The 25326-nt window shown below is 41.0% G+C and overlaps 1 protein-coding gene across 4 annotated transcripts in view; it reads right to left on the bottom strand.

The window, feature by feature from the left end:
* The window catches only part of dmd (dystrophin), a 518793-nt gene that overhangs the window by 159018 nt on the left and 334449 nt on the right, over positions 1-25326 (bottom strand). For all 4 annotated transcript variants that reach the window (XM_061904726.1, XM_061904725.1, XM_061904723.1 and 1 more), the window contains 5 exons: positions 22474-22570; positions 18084-18253; positions 14969-15086; positions 5182-5393; positions 4936-5090 (listed from right to left, as the gene is read on the bottom strand). In XM_061904726.1, coding sequence (XP_061760710.1) covers positions 4936-5090; positions 5182-5393; positions 14969-15086; positions 18084-18253; positions 22474-22570 — 752 coding nt within the window. The remainder of the gene's footprint in view (positions 1-4935; positions 5091-5181; positions 5394-14968; positions 15087-18083; positions 18254-22473; positions 22571-25326) is intronic.

Below are 25326 nucleotides of genomic sequence, written 5' to 3' on the forward strand. Positions count from 1 at the left end.
GGATTTAATGTCCAAGCTATTGAATATGCTAAAAAGAACAGTAAGCAGCTATGTTTTATTATTATACCGTAGCTGCGTGTGTCAAATATGAGTCATTAAATGACTCGATCCCGCCTCCTGGTGGTAGAGGGCGCTAGTGATCCTTCTTGCGACAACTCGGCTGCAGAAGAAGTGACAACAAGCAGCAAGAGTGAGCAGCGATCTTTTATTTTTTCCTCTCGCTTCCACTTTTAACATGGAGGATTACATTTCTAAAATAAAACAGTTTTCTAAACTGGACTTTCAATCGAAGCAGGAGGTAATAAAGGAAGATCTCCATTGAGACAGAGAGACTTTTAAAACTGAAGAAAGATAAGGAAGACTTCTATAAACAAGTTATCGATGCTTTTGGTCAGAAAGAGCTGCGCATGGACTTAATTTATAAGTAAAGGTAAGACCATAATAACGTTTTTTTTATTAAATGTGCTTTTCATGATGGTATCCTTACATCACACTCAATTTTATAAGCGCAGGCCTAAATTTACCGCATGCCTTTGGTAAGCGCCGGAGTGAGAAGAGGTTTTAAAATAATTAGCGCATGCTTGCTTTTACCGCATGCCTTTGGTAAACGCCGGAGTGAGAAGAGGTTTTAAATTAATTAGCGTCCCGGCGGCTATTCAAGGAAATACGGTATGCGTGTCTTGCTCGTCCACGCGCAAATTGCTATATTCACCAACAACGTTTATTTTTTTACTTTATTCATCATATGTATTCAAAAAAAATTTGCACGTAAAACTATAATCATTCTTTTATAAGATGTGTTGTTTGTTTATTTTTTTGGGTGTCTGCAAATGATTACCGTATTTCCTTGAATTAGCGCCGGGGCGGTAATTAATTTATAACCTCTTCTCACTCCGGCGTTTACCAAAGGCATGCAGAAAATTTAGGCCTGCGCTTATACATTTGAGTGTGATGTAAGGATACCATCATGAAAAGCACATTTAATAAAAAAAAACTGTATCATGTAGCATAAAAAATGCAGATGGCCTTAAAACTCCACAATACTCAGTCACCGTATTTAAGTACCCAAAATAGAGACTCAACATAAGTATAAATTCAATCGGATCAGAAACATTGGAGGAAACGGGATTAAAACCCGATGCTAACCGCCCATAGAAAATACATGGGTACAGCTAGTAGCTACTATTCGCAAACAAATTCACTTACCAACTCGGTTTAATATCTCAACATCGACACACTCTCTCGTCGCAACTCGGCCCTGATGGTCAGCACCTATAAGTTTACAATTAGTTGTAAAATGTTGGACGTTTTTTTTTTACGATATGCAGGCAAACGACAACTTTAAAACATACCAGCTTCAGATGTCCCCAGGCTTAGCCACCGCACCTGGCAGCCATCTCGGAACGCTGGATTATATAGAGCTGCAGCGGGTCACGTGAGTGCTTGTGTTATGCTCGCGAGATTAAACGTGGAAACGGCGCAGGTAATGTGAGGGGATGCCATGAGAGGAAATATGGTTTATTTCCCACCCGTGTTACAGACTCGTGACGTGACGAGTTTGACCCGGATGTAAAACGAGGCATGCTCACCCCGTCGCTATTTGGTGGCAGGTGGACACAGTGCTCTTCCAACGTATTTCAAACTTTATTGAAATGGAAGAGCCTCACAGGCTTTAAGGGGGAACATTTTCACAATCTCAGAAGGGTTAAAACCAATAAAAATCAGTTCCCAGTGGCTTATTTTTTTTTCAAACTTTTTTTTTTTAATTTTACCCATCCTGGAATATCCCGAAAAAAGGCTTTAAAGTGCCTGATTTTTGCTATCTGTGAAGCCACCGTCCATTTTCCTCTGACGTCATCCAGTGATGCCAATACAAACAAACGTGGCGGATAGCACAGCAAGATATAGCGACATTAGCTCGGATTCAGACTCGGATTTCAGCGGCTTTAGCGATTCAACAGATTACGCATGTATTGAAACGGATGGCTGGAGTATGGAGGCAGATAGCGAAAACGAAATTGAAGAAGAAACTGAAGCTATTGAGCGAATTGCTATTGAAGCTATTCAGCGATCGCCTTCTAACCAACGATTGAGTGTCGCAGGATATCCATACATCTCTGTGCCATGTCTGCCTTAGCATCGCTGGTAAAATGTGCAGATCAAACAATCGGGACTTTCACATCTTGTGACACTGGAGCAACTTAAATCTGTCGATTGGTATGTGTTTGTTTGGCATTAAATGTGGGTGCAGGGAAAGGCTGGATGCAAATATAGCATGTTAGAATAATTATGTATATATTATCAGACTAACTTTAGTATGCTTAAAGTCTGTTGCTTTAGTTATTAGCTATTGTGCTCAAGTTAGACTTTTTTTCCAATCTATGCAAGGACAAAACTTTGTGTCTGAGCGGTGGCCTCAGCCACATGATGTTATCATTGTTTTGGCTCACTGGCAGCTAAGTACTTCAGGGACCACGGCATGGATGGGATGAAGGCGCGCAGACGAGACAGAGTCTTCAAGGATCTCAACGAAGATAAAATGACAACACGCGGACAAACTCGGCGACAAGGCAAAATCACATTTCGTCCCGTACTATGCGTCCTGGACCTGCTTTGCATAATATATGTGACCACTCCTTTTAGAGGCAGCCTCAGTGATGTTGACTATGGAACTCTGAATAAAAAGGGGAACGCGGCAACTGGACCTTAGAGCGTAGGGCGAGACTGTGACTAAGTGTGCAGTGCCCGCGTTCTCCTCATGAGCCCTATTTAACTCTGTGTCTGCTTGGTTCCTTGCTTCTTGTCTGATTAATAGACGTCATCAGTGTTTGAATTTGACATAGCTACAAATGTACATACAGCTAGCCTAAATAGCATGTTAGCATCGATTAGCTGGCAGTCATGCCGTGACCAAATGTCTGATTAGCACATAAGTCAATAACATCAACAACACTCACCTTTGTGATTTCGTTGACTTTATCGTTGGAAATGCATCTGCTTTGAGTGTCGCAAGAAATCCATACATCTCTGTGCCATGTCTGCCTTAGCATCGCCGGTAAAATGTGCAGACCAAACGATCGGGACTTTCGCATCTTGTGACACTGGAGCAACTTAAATCTGTCGATTGGTAAGTGTTTGTTTGGCATTAAATGTGGCTGTACATTAAATTTGTGGCATTAAATTTGTATGTACAAATGTACATACAGCTAGCCTAAATAGCATGTTAGCGTCGATTAGCATGCCGTGCTAATGGATGCACACTCCACGTAAGTCAACTTGAATCCATCCCTGATCGTGTTGATACACCCTTCGACAAAACAACGACGAGGCATGATGTCTCCAAGGTACGGAAAACAGTCGAAAAAACGGAAAATAACAGAGCTGATTTGACTTGATGTTTGTAATGTGTTCGAGAAAATGGCGGATTGACTACCTATGTGACGTCTCCAAGTGCGAATAATAGAAAGGTGTTTAGTTCGACAAAATTCACCCATTTAGAGTTCGGAAATCGGTTAAAAAAATATATGGTCTTTTTTCTGCAACATCAAGGTATATATTGACGCTTACATAGGTCTGGTGATAATGTTCCCCAAGATTAAGAAAAACTGAAGGTTGTACTTGGGAATGGAGGCCGGAACCAGGGTATCAGCAAAGTGGAAGTCAACTCAGTATTAAAAACAATAAGAACAGTAAAGTATAAACATCCATCCATCCATTTTCTACCGCTTATTCCCTTTCGGGGTCGCGGGGGGCGCTGGCGCCTATCTCAGCTACAATCGGGCGGAAGGCGGGGTACACCCTGGACAAGTTGCCACCTCATCGCAGGGCCAACACAGATAGACAGACAACAATCACACTCACATTCACACACTAGGGCCAATTTAGTGTTGCCAATCAACCTATCCCCAGGTGCATGTCTTTGGAAGTGGGAGGAAGCCGGAGTACCCGGAGGGAACCCACGCATTCACGGGGAGAACATGCAAACTCCACACAGAAAGATCCCGAGCCTGGATTTGAACCCAGGACTGCAGGACCTTCGTATTGTGAGGCAGACGCACTAACCCCTCTTCCACCGCGAAGCCCAGTAAAGTATAAACAGTAAAATATAAAGACAAAATAACATACATCCAAAAACGTGGATGCATATGCAAACGTGAAAAATATTTTTTTCTGTACAGTAATCTATTTATATCTGCACTACCATCAGCTATGAGGTGGCGACTTGTCCAGGCTTACATAGGTCTGGTGATAATGTTCCCCTTTAACAACAAGAATCCTCAAAATGCAAAAGGATATTTTATATAGGTGTAACGATACACGTACAGGGCTTCACGGTGGCAGAGGGGTTAGTGCGTCTGCCTCACAATACGAAGTTCCTGCAGTCCTGGGTTCAAATCCAGGCTCGGAATCTTTCTGTGTGGAGTTTGCATGTTCTCCCCGTGAATGCGTGGGTTCCCTCCGGGTACTCCGGCTTCCTCCCACTTCCAAAGACATGCACCTGGGGATAGGTTGATTGGCAACACTAAATTGGCCCTAGTGTGTGAATGTGAGTGTGAATGTTGTCTGTCTATCTGTGTTGGCCCTGTGATGAGGTGGCGACTTGTCCAGGGTGTACCCCGCCTTCCGCCCAATTGTAGCTGAGATAGGCACCAGCGCCGCCCGTGACCCCGAAAGGGAATAAGCGGTAGAAAATGGATGGATGGATGGATGGATACACGTACAGTAAACACAGTAATAAGATTTTTTAGGTGCGGAAAAATTTGGTTTGGTACAGAGAGGTACTGATTTCCCATTTACTTTTCACTGGAAAAAATCCCAGACATTATGAAGTGAGTAGTCATTGATGCACTTTTGTCAACATTCATTTCCAATCTTTGTCAAGTTCAAGATGTAACATGGTGTAGAAACAAAAAGACAACAAAAAAAAGCGCATACCGCTTGTTGACGTGTGTCCAGACGGCCACCATGTTGTTGTTAACCTGGGTCACCTTATGTGTGTCGTCGTTGGCATAACACGTCAGCAGTTTGTCAGCCAGAGCATTGGTTTTATCCACTTGACCTTGCCACTGTCGAATGTCGCTGGCGAAGTGCTGCATGGCAAGAAAAAGATGATCAACGGAAGAAAAGAACAAAAGTTAAATGATACGAGTGGGAGTGATTGAGCTTTTGCATTCAGCAGACCTTAAGTTCAGCGTTCTGTCTTGTGAGATCATCCACCGTGTAGGTGACTTCCTGCCAGGACTCCAGTCTCTCGCTGGCCTGCTTGATGAGAATGTCCACCCTCTGCTTGGAGTCCAGCCACTCGCTGGAGTCCTGCAGCATATTGTGTAGATGCTTGCTTCTGGACAAGAGTTTGGCCTGAGAGTCCTCCCAGTGGATCTGAAGCCGGTCCACTAAAACATGCATTGGAAGCCACTTGAGTTGGTTCTGAATATTTTTTAACAATCAGTCTATGTGGACCAACTCATCATGTTCTTATTACTAAAAAGTGCCTCCTTACATCAACGTCAACATACGTGATTGACTGTTTTTGCTGACCCAAAAGGTGTCATTGATATTAAAGACGGCTCCAATTATGTTGACATAAGTTGTAGTTAGGCATGGACCCGTTTTAAGGTATGAAAAAGTAGTGGTTTCAGAACCAGAGGTATAACAATAAACATGTTTTTAAAGGGGAACATTATCACAATTTCAAAAGGGTTAAAAACAATAAAAATCAGTTCCGAGTGGCTTGTTGTATTTTTTAAATTTTTTTTCAAAATTTTACCGGTCCCGGAATATCCCTAAATAAAGCGCCTTATTTTCGCTATCTTCGGAATCACTATCCATTTCCCTGTGACGTCATACAGGGCTGCCAATACAAACAACACGGCGGTTACCACAGCAAGATATAGCGACATTAGCTCGGATTCAGACTCGGATTTCAGCGGCTTAAGCGATTCAACAGATTACGCATGTATTGAAACAGATGGTCGGAGTATGGAGGCAGATAGCGAAAACTAAATTGAAGAATAGAAATTGAAGCTATTTAGCGAATAGCTATTGACGCTATTCAGCCATAGCGTGGGTGTACCTAATGAAGTGGCCCATAGCATGGCTGCCTTATTAGCATCGCCGGTAAAATGTGCAGACCAAACGATCAAGACTTTCGCATCTTGTGACACTGGAGCAACTTAAATCCGTCGATTGGTAAGTGTTTGTTTTTAAATGTGGGTATCTAGTTTCAAATGTACATACAGCTAGCGTAAATAGCATGTTAGCATCGATTAGCATAGCATGTTAGCATCGATTAGCTGGCAGTCATGCCGTGACCAAATATGTCTGATTAGCACATAAGTCAACAACATCAACAAAACTCACCTTTGTGATTTCGTTGACTTAATCGTTGCAAATGCATCTGCAGGTTATCCATACATCTCTGTGCCATGTCTGCCTTAGCATCGCCGGTCAAATGTGAAGACACTTTGGTACATTCAATGGGGGTCTGGCGGCAGATTTTTTGCCAGTGGTGCAACTTGAATCCCTCCCTGTTAGTGTTGTTACACCCTCCAACAACACACCGACGAGGCATGATGTCTCCAAGGTTCCAAAAAATAGTCGAAAAAACGGAAAATAACAGAGCTGAGACCCGTTGTTTGTAATGTGAAAATGAATATGGCGGGTGTGTTACCTCGGTGACGTCACGTTTTGACGTCACCGCTAAAAGACCGATAAACAGAAAGGCGTTTAATTTGCCAAAATTCACCCATTTAGAGTTCGGAAATCGGTTAAAAAAAATAAATGGTCTTTTTTCTGCAACATCAAGGTATATATTGACGATTGCATAGGTTTGGTGATAATGTTCCCCTTTAAAGGGCTTTATAAATACAGTCGGTATGGTATGGTATACAATCTTTTTAAATAGCCAACATTTAAGAATGAATCAAATATGGAATTCTACACATTGAGTCTATTAGAGTGCTAATAAAACTGCCAAGATTTTATCAATATTCAATACACCTCTGAGCAGAGTTTTAAACACCACAAAATGCTTTTCTCTTTGTAAGAAAGTTAGATTTTTTGTTTTGTTGGTTTTCATAGCTGCTATTTTAACTGTTTTTTGAAAATACATGAACAAGGTTATTTGTTTTTTTTGCACTTTGCTTATCCTTTCTCTTTATCAGAAATATTTTAATAGTGTTTTTATTTTTGTAATAATCGGCTAAATAAGCAGCAGGGTTAAAGTATAAATATATATTGATGAATGAATTAGTCATTGTAGTTGTTAAGTACATGCCTGAAATAACTTAAGCTGCAGTTAGAAGTCGATGGAAAAAAATAGAGCCACTAAATCTGCGGGCGTTTTATTATCCGATTAATTGAGTAATTGTTAAGATAATCATTGATCGACGAAGTATCAAAATAATCAGTAGTTGCAGCTCTAGTCTGGAGAAGTTTAACTGATTTGTATCTTCTTCTAAGTCAAGATGTTTTATAAAATCACCTTTTAGAGCTGTAAATATGACATTTTACGATACAGGACCGAACACAGAAGCTAATACAAAAAATAACAGAAGAAATTAACAAATTAAAAAAATTATTAGACAAAAAAGGACTGTCCTTAAACCTCAGTAAAACTAAAATAATGCTATTCGGTAACAGTAGAAGAGAAAGTCAAACACAAATACAAATAGACGGTATAGAAATTGAAAGAGTAGGTGTAATGATTGATGATAAAATATAAATGGAAACCTCACATAAAAATTATACAACATATGCTGGCAAGAAAAAAATAAAGCTAAATATGCATTGGACCAAAAATCACTCTTAATTTTCCACTGCTAGCTAGTGTTATTGTGCAGAAATGCTGGGAAACAACTACAAAAGTACACTTCATTCATTAGCGGTATTACAAAAAAGATCAATTAGAATAAAACATATTTTCGGATATAGAGAACATACAAACCCTTTATTTATTGAATCAAAAATACTGAAATTCCACGACAATGAATTTACAAACAGCTAAAATGATACACAAAGCAAACTATAATCTCTTACCCAAGAATATACAATTCTTCTCAAACAAGTAGGAGAAATAAAACCTTACAGAAAAATGTAATTTAAAATATTTGTATGCACGTATAACACTTAAGACCTTCAGTATTTCAGTATGTGGAATTGAATTGTGGAATGAATTAAGCAAAGAAATCAAACAATGTGCTAATAACGGGAGGGGGGCGGGATAGCTAGGTTGGTAGAGCGGCCGTGCCAGCAACTTGAGGGTTGCAGGTTCAATTCCCGCTTCCGCCATCCTAGTCACTGCTGTTGTGTCCTTGGGCAAGACACTTTACCCACCTGCTCCCAGTGCCACCCACACTGGTTTAAATGTAACTTAGATACTGGGTTTCACTATGTAAAGCGCTTTGAGTCACTAGAGAAAAGCGCTATATAAATATAATTCACTTCACTAATATGATCCACTTCAAGAAACTCTTCAAACTTAAAGTGTTTACAAAGCAAAGAAATCAAACAATGTACTAATATGATCCACTTCAAGAAACTTTTCAAACTTAAAGTGTTTACAAAGTACAAAGAATAAGTACCATGATAAACATTCTGAATTTATTCTATCCATCCTTCCATTTTCTAGATAATCTTATTTATCTCACCATATGAAATACAATATACTTCACTAATTATTATTTATTTTTAATGTTATTAGTTATGGACTATATTGTGAAGAAATTGAGAACAGGAAGTGAACAAAAGTGTTAGCAACTGCTATGGAAATGGGTATTAAATAAGCTCCGGTTCTTCCTACTCCTTTTGGAACATGTGGGATAGAGAACCTGGAAATTGTGATGTATCGTGTTGTATGCTTGCATGTTTGAAATAAACTCAAACTCAACTCAACAGTACCATAAGTACTGTCAAGTTACACAGCATTAAAACATGCACATGGTAACTTTCTGTTCAGTGCAAAATAAGTTTTACCATAAAAGCATGTCAGTATTAGACATCGGTTAATAATACTGTGTTGAAATTGTGTTTTTGTTTTGTTTTTTGTCTATGCATGATGCAATCGTATGTGCGCAACATGTATCATTTATTGCTCTTTTTTGTGAGTTTCTTTGTTTTACTTTTGTAGCTGCATGTAGAAATAGCACCTCTGAAGTGGCAGCTCGTTGCATCAGCTCTGTTTCTTTATTGCATTTTGTGAGCTTTTAAGTTTCCCTCTTGGCCACCACAATACTGTGCTCTCTTGCAGTAGCTACGTTTTTCCTTTGTTTCTTGCACTGAACAAAGACATCACAGTCTACCAAGTCAAATTCATTGTGTGGTAAACATACTTGGCCAATAAAGCTGATTTTGATTCTAAAAGCTGATTCTGACATTTTTCCTTTTTAGATTGTTTGCAACTGGAAGAAAGAGTCGCGCATGAACAACATTTTTTTATGTCATTATAGTCAAGACTCAAAACAAAACTACGCAGCAGCTCTGCTAGATAAGAATATAAAATATAATATAAAAACACCTAAATCTTACAAAGCCCGTTTCCATATGAGTTGGGAAATTGTGTTGGATGTAAATATAAACGGAATACAATGATTTGCAAATCCTTTTCAACCCATATTCAATTGAATGCACTACAAAGACAAGATATTTGATATTCAAACTCATAAACTTAATTTTTTTTTGCAAATAATAATTAACTTAGAATTTCATGGCTGCAAAACGTGCCAAAGTAGTTGGGAAAGGGCATGTTCACCACTGTGTTACATCACATTTTCTTTTAACAACATTCAATAAACGTTTGGGAACTGAGGAGACACATTTTTGAAGCTTTTCAGGTGGAATTCTTTCCCATTCTTGCTTGATGTACTGCTTAATTTGTTCAACAGTCCGGGGTCTCTGTACTCGTATTTTAAGTTTCAAAATGTTCAATGGGAGACAGGTCTGGACTACAGGCAGGCCAGTCTGGTACCCGCACTCTTTTACTACGAAGCCACGCTGTTGTAACACGTGGCATGTATTGTCTTGCTGAAATAAGCAGGGGCGTCCATGATAATGTTGCTTGGATGACAACATATGTTGCTCCAAAATCTGTATGGACCATTCAGCATTAATGGTGCCTTCACAGATGTGTAAGTTACCCATGCCTTGGGCACTAATACACCCCCATACCATCACAGATGCTGGCTGTTGAACTTTGCGCCTATAACAATCCGAATGGTTATTTTCCTCTTTGTTCTGGAGGACACCACGTCCTCTGTTTCCAAATTTAATTTGAAATGTGGACTCATCAGACCACAGAACACTTTTTCACTTTGCATCAGTCCATCTTAGATGAACTCGGGCCCAGTGAAGCTGGTGGCGTTTCAGGGTGTTGTTGGTAAATGGGTTTGGCTTTGCATAGTAGAGTTTTAACTTGCACTTACAGATGTAGCGACCAACTGTAGTTACTGACAGTGGTTTTATGAAGTGTTCCTGAGCCCATGTGGTGATATCCTTTACACACTGATGTCGGTTTTTGATGCAGTATTGCCTGAGGTATCAAAGGTCCGTAATATCATCGCTTACGTGCAGTGATTTCTCCAGATTCTCTGAACCTTTTGATGATTTTACGGACCGTAGATGGTAAAATCCCATAATTCTTTGCAATAGCTCGTTGAGAAATGTTGTTCTAAAACTGTTCGACAATTTGCTTACAAAGTGGTGACCCTCGCCCCATCCTTGTTTGTGAATTACTTAGCATTTCATGGAAGCTGCTTTTATACCCAATCATGGCACCCACCTGTTCCCAATTAGCCTGCACACCTGTGGGATGTTCCAAATAAGTGTTTGATGAGCATTCCTCAACTTTATCAGTATTTAATGCCACCTTTCCCAATTTCTTTGTCATGTGTTGGATAATAACCGTTAAAAGCATATCAAACAAACTAACGTAGTAGGTTCCAGAAGCCAGTAAACACGCTAGCGGGTCTACCTGGTTGATCCTGCCAGAAGCATATGCTTGTCTCAAAGATTAAGCCATGCAAGTGCAAACGAGTTTGACAGTTAACTCATGTATTCAAGTGCAGTTTGTGTTAAATTGTACAATAAGCAGCAACAGTTGAAATATATAAGAAAAAATATAAGTTGACATAGAGTACGTATAAACTTCTTAAAGAAAATATATGCCTTTTGTACAATTTATATGATGAGAATATTGAGTACGTTCCCACCGCCATAAAACCCTGCAAATATAGGGTGTGTGAAAATGTAAAACCTGTGGAAGAATGTTGGAGAAGCAATGATTGACCTGATGCAGATACCACTATTGTGCTTATCTAGTAAGAGATATGCGCTAACGATAGGGGAATAAACCTAACGTCCCATATCCTGACAATCTGGGAAAGATGAACAACAGAAGAATTAGGGAAGAAACATATATTAGAGAGGAACAATATAACTTGATGCCTGGTAAGAAGACAACAGATGCAGTGTTTGCCCTTCGACAGATGATGGAAAAGACATCCATCCATCCATCATCCATCATCTTCCGCTTATCCGAGGTCGGGTCGCGGGGGCAACAGCCTAAGCAGGGAAACCCAGACTTCCCTCTCCCCAGCCACTTCGTCTAGCTCTTCCCGGGGGATCCCGAGGCGTTCCCAGGCCAGCCGGGAGACATAGTCTTCCCAACGTGTCCTGGGTCTTCCCCGTGGCCTCCTACCGGTTGGACGTGCCCTAAACACCTCCCTAGGGAGGCGTTCGGGTGGCATCCTGACCAGATGCCCGAACCACCTCATCTGGCTCCTCTCGATGTGAAGGAGCAGCGGCTTTACTTTGAGCTCCTCCCGGATGGCAGAGCTTTAATGGGTAATGGGTTGTACTTGTATAGCGCTTTTCTACCTTCAAGGTACTCAAAGCGCTTTGACACTACTTCCACATTTACCCATTCACACACACATTCACACACTGATGGAGGGAGCTGCCATGCAAGGCGCTAACCAGCACCCATCAGGAGCAAGGGTGAAGTGTCTTGCTCAGGACACAACGGATGTGACGAGGTTGGTTCTAGGTGGGATTTGAACCAGTGACCCTTGGGTTGCGCACGGCCACTCTTCCACTGCGCCTAAGGGAGAGCCCCGCCACCCGATGGAGGAAACTCATTTCGGCCGCTTGTACCCGTGATCTTATCCTTTCGGTCATGACCCAAAGCTCATGACCATAGGTGAGGATGGGAACGTAGATCGACCGGTAAATTGAGAGCTTTGCCTTCCGGCTCAGCTCCTTCTTCACCACAACGGATCGGTACAACGTCCGCATTACTGAAGACGCCGCACAGATCCGCCTGTCGATCTCACGGCGAGACCCTGCCCCAAGTGGAGGAGTTCAAGTACCTAGGAGTCTTGTTCACGGAAAAGACACAGGTCAAAGCAAAAATGGCTGCACATGGTATTTATATATCTTAAGAAGGCTGATGATAGTCACATCAAGATGTCTGGAGATGTATGAGAGCGAAGGGAGTACCAGAGAAAGAAATAAGGATTGTTTAAGAAATATACAAAGAAGCATCAACACAGGTCTGGGGTAATATTGGGGGAACTGAATGGATACCATTTGGAGTTGTCTTCATAAGAGATCTGAATTAATCGGATTATGGATGTGATAAGAGACGGATCCTCGGGTGTATGTCGTTTGTTTATGACATTGTGATATTCAGTACGAGCAGAGAGGCAGTCCAGGGTAAATATTAAAGGCCTACTGAAATGCGATTTTCTCATTCAAACGGGGATAGCAGGTCCATTCTATGTGTCATACTTGATCATTTCGCAATATTGCCATATTTTTGCTGAAAGGATTTAGTAGAGAACATCCACGATAAAGTTCGCAACTTTTGGTCACTAACAGAAAAGCCCTGCCTTTACCGGAAGTCGCCGACGATGACGTCACCCGTGTGAGGGCTCCTCACATCCTCACATTGTTTTTAATGGGAGCCTCCAACAAAAAGAGCTTTTCGGATCGAGAAAACGACAATTTCCCCCTTAATTTGAGCGAGGATGAAAGGTTCGTGTTTGAGGATATTGAAAGCGACGGACTAGAAAAAAGAAAAAAAAAACGCGATTGCTTTGGGACGGTTTCAGATGTTTTTAGACACATTTACTAGGATAATTCTGGGAAATCCCTTATCTTTCTATTGTGTTGCTAGTGTTTTAGTGAGTTTAACAGTACCTGATAGTCGGAGGGGTGTGTCCACGGGTGTGTTGACGCGCAGTGTCTCAGGGAAGTCGACGGCAGCTTTATGGACTTTTTACCACAATTTTCTCACCGAAACCTGCTGGTTGACATTCGGTCGGGATCCATGTTCGCTTGACCGCTCTGATCCATAGTAAAGTTTCACCTCCGGGAATTTTAAACAAGGAATCACCGTGTGTTTGTGTGGCTAAAGGCTAAAGCTTCCCAACTCCATCTTTCTACTTTGACTTCTCCAATATTAATTGAACAAATTTCAAAAGATTCAGCAACACAGCTCTCCAAAATACTGTGTAATTATGCCGTTAAAGCAGACGACTTTTAGCTGTGTGTGTGTGCAAAGCTCATATTTCCTAACAGTCCGTGACGTCTTGCGTACACGTCATCATTACACGAAGTTTTCAAGAAGAAACTCCCGGGAAATTTAGAAATTGCAATTTAGTAAACTAAAAAGGCCGTATTGGCATGTGTTGCAATGTTAATATTTCATCATTGATATATAAACTATCAGACTGCGTGGTCGGTAGTAGTGGGTTTCAGTAGGCCTTTAAACTTTCATATTAAGGTGGGGGCCGCAAAATAACGTCTCGCGGCCCCTAGAGGTACAGGGAAGGAGTGGAAGAGGAACGCGGAAGAAGAGGTGGATGGACTGTGTGGGTGCAGATTGGAGAGAAAAACAGCTGTCAAATGGCGACATGTCTGATCAAGTTAGGTGGAGGAAAGCTGAAAACACAAACCCCACATAGTGAAGTGAATTATATTTATATAGCACTTTTTCTCTAGTGACTCAATATCTAATTTTTTTTTTTTTTTACATTTAAACCAGTGTGGGTGGCACTGGGAGCAGGTGGGTAAAGTGTCTTGCCCAAGGACACAATGGCAGTGACTAGGATGGCGGAAGCGGGATTCGAACCTGCAACCCTCAAGTTGCTGGCCCGGCCGCTCTACCAACCGAGCTATACCACCCCATAGAAGTTGAAAACGGAATATTCTGCTATATGTGCTTTTATTTAGCCCCCAGAGATGAACAAAGTGTTTTAATTGGATTAAATTAAAATGAACTTTAGATTTGCAATGCTAGTTTTAGTCTTAAACTAAATGTGCAAATGGAAACGGTTTCTAGAACTACAGGTTCTGTGCTTCTCATGGATAGACACGTCATGACACTAATCCAAGGAACTGCGCCAAAGCTGCTCCGAGAAAATGAGGCTCTCATACAAAGCAGAGTGGGGGTTCGTCTACAAAAAAGTGTAAGCCTGTGTGACAAAGTTTTGCACGACAAAGTTATGCAGAAAAGAAATATTTCATTGAATATTTCAATGTTTCTTTTGTTTTAGTTTGCATCAAGTTTTTGTTTCATTACAAAAATGTTCAGGAGTTTGATACACCGCAGATTTAAAGAAGAGAGAAATACAGTAAATACCGGTATAAAAAAGACAATTCATCTAGCTGCATGGAATTTCAACTTTCTGTATTAATCATTAAATATTTGAATTTTATTTCAATATCAACCTGACTATACTTAGAGCATTTTTCCATTAATGACAGCAATATTTTGGTGATTTCAGAGGTACAAGCCCATTTTAGACATCGAGCACACGTCATCATAGCAAATTGAAGTACATACATAGCCTGCGTGTGTGTGTGTGTGTGTGTGTGTGTGTGTGTGTGTGTGTGTGTGTGTGTGTGTGTGTGTGTGTGTGTGTGTGTGTGTGTGTGTGTGTGTGTGTGTGTGTGTGTGTGTGAGACTTACTGCGCTCAGTGATAGCGTTGCGTGTGTCCTGGTTGCTGGTTTTGTTTTTCAGGTTTTGGGCCGCAGTGACCTGTCTGTCCAGAAGAGGGCGTCGCTGATCCAGCTCCTGCAAAGATGTCTGAACACATACAAAACATCAACGAGTTAATCATCCCCCCCAGCTCATACTTGCCAACCTTGAGACCTCCGATTTTGGGAGGTGGGGGGGTGGTGTGTGTGGGGGCGTGGTTAAGAGGGGAGGAGTATATTTACAGCTAGAATTTACCAAGTCAAGTATTTCATTTGGTGCTAGCGGGGTGTATGAAATAGCCAGGAAGAGTCAGGGTTGCATGGGATTGTGGGTATTTGTTCTGTTCTGTTTATGTTGCGTTACTGTGAGGATGTTCTCCCGAAATGTGTTTGTCATTCTGGTTTGGTGTGGGTTCACATTGTGGCGCATATTAGTAAGAGTGTTGAAGTTGTTTGTATTACAACCTTCAGTGTAACCTGTATGGCTGTTGAACAACTATGCCTTGCAGTCTAGTATGTGTATCTGCGGAAACCACATATAACATGTTACTGTGCTGTACATGTTTTAAAAGGTGACTAAGACAGTGGCTTCGTAACTCGCCCTTGTTTTTGTTATCTGGGTGACCATCAGTAGATAATGGCGAGAATATTTGTTTTGAGAATTCGGGATAATCCCGAAAAATTTGGCAGGGTTGACAGGCGTAATGCTGTCAAGCGGCATTCATATAAAAGTCGCGGGCCGCACTAACATTAAATTTTCTTATCAAGGTGTGGGGCCGCGTGTCTAAGACCCCTGGTATACACATAGCAAAAATAAAAAAATCTCTTTATGCCGTGTTATTTCATTTTAAATTTCAAAAGAGTTTTGTGGCTCCCATTGTCTTCTTTATTTTGTGAAACCGGTCTAAATGGCTCTTTGAGTGGTAAAGGTTGCCGACCCCTGAGTTTTAATTACGGTTCACCATCCATCCATACATACATACATCTTCCGCTTATCCGAGGTCGGGTCGCGGGGGTAGCAGCCTAAGCAGGGAAGCCCAGACTTCCCTCTCCCCAGCCACTTCGTCTAGCTCTTCCGGCTGGCGTTCCCAGGCCAGCCGGGAGACATAGTCTTCCCAACGTGTCTTGGGTCTTCCCCATGGCCTCCTACCGGTTGGACGTGCCCTAAACACCTCCCTCGGGAGGCGTTCGGACATTGTACCGATCCATTGTGGTGAAGAAGGAGCTGAGCCGGAAGGCAAAGCTCTCAATTTACCGGTCGATCTACTATGGCTCACATGTTATCATAATTTAGGCTGCTAGCATGCTAGAAGTTAGCACGCCAGCTACTAACATTGATAGCGATTATATTTCATTTGGAATATCCCAAACATTAAATATAGATTAAAATTAAGGTTTCAGTTAAGTTAAGTTAAGTTAAAGTACCAATGATTGTCACACACAAACTAGGTGTGGTGAAATTTGACCCCTGCATTTGACCCATCCCCTTGTTTACCCCCTGGGAGGTGAGGGGAGCAGTGGGCAGCGGCAGTGACCGCGCCCAGGAATCATCTTTGGTAATTTAACCCCCAACTCCAACCCTTGATGCTGCGTGCCAAGCAGGGAGGTAATGGGTGACATTTTTATAGTCTTTGGTATGATTCGGCTGGGGATTGAATTCACAACCAACCGATCTCAAGTACATATTGCATAGGTTTTAGCTGTAGCATGTTAGCACACTGTTATTTTAGTACTTTAGCAACTTGCTATGGAAGCAAGAAATGTTCCGATGTTATCACATATCCCTGTGGACTGGTCTCTCACATTATGATGTTGGGACCAGGGGTGGAGCACTCCTTTACTCCAGCCAACCCACTTCTCCAAAGTGGGCTGGCTCAGGGTGGAGGTCAGAGTAAAACAACTTTCACTGAGCCTAGTCTATAAAATCCGCTACACCTCCCTGATACCGAAGTACATGTCAAACTATTTCCTTGACGTAAATGACCGCCATAACCACAACACCAGGGGGAGCTCCACAAACCCCGTTAAACCCAGATTCCGATCTAACAAAGGTCTTAACTCATTCTCTTTCTATGCCACATCAATGTGGAATGCACTCCCAACAGGTATAAAAGTAAGTGCATCTCTATATTCCTTCAAAACCGCTCTAAAACAACACCTCCAGGCAACTTCAACCCTTTACTAATACCCTCCTCCATTCACATCCCATCTCCCCGGATTGTAAATAACCTAATGTAAATAATCACATGTATTTCTAATGTTTATACTTGTTGTAATGCTATCTGAACTCACTATGTTCTCTGCTGGCTGTACATATCCCACTAAATAAGACCTACACTGTTTCAATGTCCATTTCTCTATTGATGCAATTGTTGATGACTGAAGTACTGATATCAGCCAAAGCTCCTCATCCCACCCCCCGGATTGTAAATAATGTAAATAATTAAATGTATATACTATGATGATTAAACTGTGTGATGATTGTATTATGTTGATAGTATATATTTGTACCATGAATTGATTAACGTGGAACCCGACTTAAAAAAGTTGAAAAACTTATTCGGGTGTTACCATTTAGTGGTCAATTGTACAGAATATGTACTGAACTGTGCAATCTACTAATAAAGTATCAAAACAATGACGTCTCGGCGCCCCGACTCGTCCACATGCCAGAGGGTACCCTGCTGACCTCCCTATGGACTGAACTCTCACATTATTAACTATAATGGGTCTGCCGTCCCTTCCAAGATTTCTCATTGTTCCCATTGGGTTGAGTTTTTTCCTTGCCCGAATGTGGGATCAGAGCCATGGATGTCTTTGTGGTTCAAGAAGACTTTGGAGGCATTTGTGATTAGGAGCTGTATGAATAAACGTTGATTAAATGTTTTCAGTTATTTTCTAGTATGCTATCTATTAGCATTTTTTACGATTTTCATTTGTTGACATATTTTCAAGGTTAAAATACTTTTAAAAGCGTAAACCCAGAAGCCACCAAGCCTTATTGCTGTTGGCCAGAGGTGAGCAATTGGTAGCATGCTGATTCAAAATCACCTTTGGAAAAAAACATTAGCAGCTGGTGGAACAATGTGCGCAGACATTCAGTCACCTTCAGTTGGCCAATGTTGTCTTTGATGTCATCAAGGTCAGCCACCACCACACGCTTGTTCTGCACCATGTTGTCCAGCATTGTCAGCCAATCAGTGAGTTCTGCCCACGACTTGTTAAACTGCGCCAGGGCTGCAGCCTCAGACTGGGAACTACTAGTAAGCATTTCATCTGGAAAGCACACAGAACGTTGGATGTTTAAATGTTAAACAAAAACAATACAACAGTAGTGCAACACAAATCCAACCCAGCAGGCCCCTCTTACTATTTTAAAAGGCTAGAGTGGAGTGGTTTGATTAAGAGTGGCTAGTTCAGGTTAATACAAACCCCGTTTTCATATGAGTTGGGAACTTGTGTTAGGTGTAAATATAAACAAAATACAATGATTTGCAAATCCTTTTCAACCCATATTCAGTTGAATGCACTACAAAGACAAGATATTTGATGTTCAAACTCATAAACTTTATTTTTTTTTTGCAAAAAATAATTAACTTAGAATATCATGGCTGCAACACGTGCTAAAGTAGTTGGGAAAGGGCATGTTCACCACTGTGTTACATCACCTTTTCTTTTGACAACACTCAATAAACGTTTGGGAACTGAGGAAACTAATTGTTGAAGCTTTGAAAGTGAAATTCTTTCCCATTCTTGTTTTATGTAGAGCTTCAGTCGTTCAACAGTCCGGGGTCTCCGCAGTCGTATTTTACACTTCATAATGCGCCACACATTTTTGATAAAAGACAGGTCTGGACTGCAGACAGGCCAGGAAAGTACCTGCACTCTTTTACTATAAAACCACGCTGTTGTAACACATGGCTTAGCATTGTCTTGCTGAAATAAGCAGGGGCGTCCATGATAACATAGCTTGGATGACAACATATGTTGCTCCAAAACCTGTATGGACCTTTCAGCATTAATGGTGCCTTCACAGATGTGTAAATTACCCATGCCTTGGGCACTAATACACCCCCATACCATCACAGATGCTGGCTTTTGAACTTTGCGCCTATAACAATCCGGATTGTTATTTTCCTCTTTGATCCGGAGGACACCACGTCCACGGTTTCCAAATATAATTTGAAATGTGGACTTGTCAGACCACAGAACACCTTTCCACTTTGCATCAGTCCATCTTAGGTGAGCTCAGGCCCAGCAAAGCCAGCGGCTTTCCTTGGTGTTGTTGATAAATGGGTTTGGCTTTGCCTAGTAGAGTTTTAACTTGCACTTACAGATGTAGCGACCAACTGTAGTTACTGACAGTGGTTTTATGAAGTGTTTCTGAGCCCATGTGGTGATATCCTTTACACACTGATGTCTGTTTTTGATGCAGTACCGCCGGAGGGAATAAAGGTCCATAATATCATCGCTTATGTGCAGTGATTTCTCCAGATTATCTGAACCTTTTGATGATTTTACGGACCGTATATGATAAAATCCCTAAATTCTTTGCAATAGTTCGTTGAGAAATGTTGTTCTAAAACTGTTCGACAATTTGCTTACAAAGTGGTGACCCTCGCCCCATCCTTGTTTGTGAATGACTTAGCATTTCATGGAAGCTGCTTTTATACCCAATCATGGCACCCACCTGTTCCCAATTAGCCTGCACACCTGTGGGATGTTCCAAATAAGTGTTTGATGAGCATTTCTCAACTTTATCAGTATTTATTGCCACCTTTTTCAACTTCTTTGTCACGTGTTGCTGGCATCAAATTCTAAAGTTAATGATTATTTGCAAAAAAAAAAATGTTTATCAGTTTGAACATCAAATATGTTGTCTTTGTAGCATATTCAACTGAATATGGGTTGAAAATGATTTGCAAATCCTTGTATTTTGTTTATATTTACATCTGACACAATTTCACAACTCATATGGAAACAGGGTTTGTAATAGGAAAGTACTACTAATCTCAACTCTTATGTAAAAAAAGACACCTGTCACACAGAAACTCTTTCATTCAAACCTCAACACCAGCGTGGGCCACACTGTCAAAGCCGTCAAAAGGACGTTAAGGAAAATATTTTAGACCTGCACAAGAATGGAATGGATTACAAGACCATCAGCAAGTAGCTTGGTGAGAAAAAGAGCACAATTGACGCCATCACTGATAATTTGAAATAAATCAAGATAACAGTGCAATATTTCACTAGGTGGGCTAAGAATAATTGTGAGAAAGGTTAGGGAGCAGCCCAGAATTCCAAGGTAGGTGTTGGTTAATGATAGCAATGGAGTTGAGAGTACAGTCAGCAAAGAAAAGTTGTAATGAATTGACATCCTGCAGTGCTCAAGAAGACACATGTACTGTCTGAGGTATAAGAAACAACTCCTGCATGAGTCACACAAGGCGACAAGGCCAGTGTGATGAGGTCACATGACTACACAATGGAGGTGTTTGGCATCACGTGGACTGGACGTGTTTGTTTGCAGAGAAAGGATGAATATGAACCCAACCACATGGAGGTGGAAGCAGTACAGGACGTATTTAAGACATTGAGCGGCTGAAGAACAATGCAATGTACTCTCCACATATTGGATGGAGACCTTTGTGGCCTGAGAAGAACCAAAACATACGACCAAAGCAGAAATGCAGTGGCTGAAGAAGAAGTACATGAAGATCCTAAAGCAGGGGTCACCAACACGGTGCCTGCGGGGACCAGGTAGCCCGTAAGGACCAGATGAGTAACCCACTGGCCTGTTCGAAAAGTAGCTCAAATAGCAGCACTTACCAGTGAGCTGCCTCTATTTTTTTTTATTTACTAGCAAGCTGGTCTGTATTTGCTGGACATTTTTAATTCTAAGAGAAACAAAACTCAAACAGAATTTGAAAATCCAAGAAAATATTTTAAAGACTTGGTCTTCACTTGTTTAAATAAATTCATTTATTTTTCTACTTTGCTTCTTATAACTTTCAGAAAGACAATTTTAGAGAAAAAAATACAACCTTAAAAATAATTTTAGGATTTTAAACACATACCTTTTTACCTTTTAAATTCCTTCCTCTTATTTCTAAACAATTTAAGTCAATGTTCAAGTATTTTTGTTTTTATTGTAAAAATAATAAATACATTTGAATTTAATTCTTCATTTTGGCTTCTGTTTTTTCGACAAAGAATATTTGTGAAATATTTTTTCAAACTTATTATGATTAAAATTCCCCCAAAAATATTCTGGCAATTCTATAAAATCTGTAAAATCAAATTTAAATCATATTTCAAAGTCTTTTGAGTTTCTTTTAAAATTTTTGTTCTGGAAAATCCAGAAGAAATATTATTTGTCTTTGTTAGAAATATAGCTTGGTCCAATTTGTTATATATTCTAACAAAGTGCAGATTGGATTTTAACCTATTTAAAAGATGTCATCAAAATTCTAAAATTAATCTTAATCAGGAAAAATGACTAATGATATTCCATAAATTATTTTTTTTATTTTTTTCAAAAAGATTCGAATTAGCTAGTTTTTCTCTTCATTTTTTTTCAGTTGAATTTTGAATTTTAAAGAGTCGAAATTGATGATAAACTGTTTCAAAATTAAATTTTCTTTTTTTTTCGTGTTTTCTCTTCTTTTAAACCGTTCAATTAAGGGTTTTTTTTTTCATCATTTATTCTCTATAAAAAACCTTCCGTGAAAGGAAAAAAAATGTACGACGGAATGACAGACAGTAATACCCATTTATATATATAAATATAGATTCGTTTATTAAAGGTACATTGAGCAAATTGGCTATTTCTGGCAATTTATTTAAGAGTGTATCAAACTGGTAGCCCTTCGCATTAAACAGTACCCAAGAAGTAGCCCTTGGTTTCAAGAAGGTTGGTGACCCCTGCCCTAAAGTATCCGAGCCAGTTTCTGCACCTTAATTTCCTAAACAATCTGACAGGACAAACGACAGCCTTAAAATCTTAAGGTCGTGGAAAATAAGACGATTAGATTAGACCCAAAATTTCCTGGAAGGGGTTCTCAACCAAGTGCTAAGTCAAGTTTTGCTTGTTATGACATATTTATCTGACTGTACGTCCACATAGTTAGTGTGGGGCGGCATAGCTCGGTTGGTAGAGTGGTCGTGCCAGCAACTTGAGGGTTGCAGGTTCGATTCCCGCTCCCGCCATTCTAGTCACTGCCGTTGTGTCCTTGGGCAAGACACTTTACCCACCTGCTCCCAGTGCCACCCACACTGGTTTAAATGTAACTTAGATATTGGGTTTCACTATGTAAAGCGCTTTGAGTCACTAAAGAAAAGCGCTATATAAATATAATTCACTTCACTTCAGTTCCAAGAGCTACAAACTGAGGCTTGGCCACAGCTCCGGTGTGGGGAAGTTTTGAAGACCCCCTAAAATGTTGGCACCAGCGAGCAAGAGCACCTGAACAGTAACATTTCTCTTGAAGACTTACTGGCTTTCTTGGCCACAAGTAAGTTTTTCCTCTCCTGATGCTGCCGCAACAACTCCATGATGACTAACCAGTCTTCTCGCACCTTCATGTACCTCACCTGTTAACACAAACACAGACTTTTAAAAAGCAGGATACAGTATTTGGTTGTTCAGTTGAGGTTCTGGCAGCCGATGTCAAATAGATGCTCTCTAACAATCTCTTACATGTGTGAATAAACTTCAAAATATAGACCACATGTATTGTATGGAGCAGATTCGGTTGCTAAGATATAACAAATGATCTCTAAGAGAAGGCATCTTCTACAGTACTTGTAGACATTTATTACATGCATAACATGTTCTGATATTTTGTATCTTTGACAAAATAACTACACCATTAACAAGTGTCACATGACTCAGGAAAATCTGTAATATTTATTTATTAGACTTGTCAGTGTAAAAGTTAACACATGTCCATCCATCCATCCATCCATCTTCTTCCGCTTATCCGAGGTCGGGTCGCGGGGGCAGCAGCCTAAGCAGGGAAGCCCAGACTTCCCTCTCCCCAGCCACTTCGTCTAGCTCTTCCTGGGGGATCCTGAGGCGTTCCCAGGCCAACCGGGAGACATAGTCTTCCCAACGTGTCCTGGGTCTTCCCCGTGTCCTCCTACCGGTTGGACGTGCCCTAAACACCTCCCTCGGGAGGCGTTCGGGTGGCATCCTGACCAGATGCCCGAACCACCTCATCTGGCTCCTCTCGATGTGGAGGAGCAGCGGCTTTAGTTTGAGTCCCTCCTGGATGACAGAACTTTTCACCCTATCTCTAAGGGAGAGCCCCGCCACCCGGCGGAGGAAACTCATTTCGGCCGCTTGTACCCGTGATCTTATCCTTTCGGTCATGACCCAAAGCTCATGACCATAGGTGAGGATGGGAACGTAGATCGACCGGTAAATTGAGAGCTTTGCCTTCCGGCTCAGCTCCTTCTTCACCACAATGGAACGGTACAACGTCCGCATTACTGAAGACGCCGCACCGATCCGTCTGCCGATCTCACGATCCACTCTTCCCCCACTCGTGAACAAGACTCCTAGGTACTTAAACTCCTCCACTTGGGGCAGGGTCTCCTCCCCAACCCGGAGATGGCACTCCACCCTTTTCCGGGCGAGAACCATGGATTCGGACTTGGAGGTGCTGATTCTCATTCCGGTCGCTTCCCACTCGGCTGCGAACCGATCCAGTGAGAGCTGAAGATCCCAGGCCAGATGAAGCCACCAGGACCACATCATCTGCAAAAAGCAGAGACCTAATCCCGCGGCCAACAAACCAGAACCCCTCAACGCCTTGACTGCGCCTAGAAATTCTGTCCATAAAAGTTATGAACAGAATTGGTGACAAATGACAGCCTTGGCAGAGTCCAACCCATGAACACATGTGATTAACCTAAAAAAAATATTATATTAATCATGTATAAACACAGTTTAATTGCGTAATGTAACTTAAACGAGGATTGCTATGTGCAAAGATGAGTGAGGAGTCTCTGACTGTTGGTAAATGTAACTTCCAAATACACCCAAGCAGGACTTTGGATAAAAAAATGCCATCTGCGTGCATTGCAGGGACTCATTCTATTATCACAGTGCGATAAGTTGAATATAAAATACAGTGCATTTTAAAAGCAAAACACGTTTTTGAGGCAGCTGCTATTACGTCGACAACAAGCCGTGGACAACAAACAGCGTTGGTGGAGTATATGTTGTCAACAAAAGTACCACAGATACTGTAAGCAACTATTTTGTATTAATCCTGATTAATACAAATTAAAAAAATGGATCAATGTGATTAAAGAATGTATCATTGGACAGCATTATGCTTGTTGGGTTCAAATTGTAGGAATTTTAAAGAATTGATTTGTAAATTATGGTGGAAAATAAGTATTTGGTCAACCATTCAAAGCTCTCACTGATGGAAGGAGGTTTTGGCTCAAAATCTCACGATACGTGGCCCCATTCATTCTTTCCTTAACACGGATCAATCGTCCTGTCCCCTTGGCAGAAAAACAGCCCCAAAGCATGATGTCCCACCCCCATGCTTCACAGTAGGTGTGGTGTTCTTGGGATGCAACTCAGTATTCTTCTTCCTCCAAACACGACAAGTTGAGTTTATACCAAAAAGTTATATCTTGGTTTCATCTGACCACATGACATTCTCCCAATCCTCTGCTGTATCATCCATGTATCCATTTTGATATAAACTCAACTCGTCGTGTTTGGAGGAAGAAGAATACTGAGAACACCATGCTTCACAGTAGGTGTGGTTTTCTTGAATTGCAACTCAGTATTCTTCTTCCTCCAAACATGGCGAGTTGAGTTTATACCAAAATGGATACATGGATGATACAGCAGAGGATTGGGAAGAATGTCATGTGGTCAGATGAAACCAAAATAGAACTTTTTGGTATAAACTCAACTCGTCGTGTTTGGAAGAAGAATACTGAGTTGCATCCCAAGAACACCAAACCTACGGTGAAGCATGGGGGTGGAAACATCATGCTTTGGGGCTGTTTTTCTGCTAAGGGGACAGGACGATTGATCCATGTTAAGGAAAGAATGAATGGGGCCATGTATCGTGAGATTTTGAGCCAGAACCTCCTTCCATCAGTGAGAGCTTTGAATGGTTGACCAAATACTTATTTTCCACCATAATTTACAAATAAATTCTTTAAAATTCCTCCAATGTGAAATGCTTCATTTTTTTTCCACATTCTGTCTCTCACAGTTGAAGTGTACCTATGATGAAAATTACAGACCTCTGTCATCATTTTAAGTGGGAGAACTTATCATTGGACAGCATTATGCTTGTTGGGTTCAATTATAG

This window comes from Nerophis ophidion, linkage group LG06 (assembly GCF_033978795.1).
Source record: "Nerophis ophidion isolate RoL-2023_Sa linkage group LG06, RoL_Noph_v1.0, whole genome shotgun sequence".
Taxonomy (NCBI): domain Eukaryota; kingdom Metazoa; phylum Chordata; class Actinopteri; order Syngnathiformes; family Syngnathidae; genus Nerophis; species Nerophis ophidion.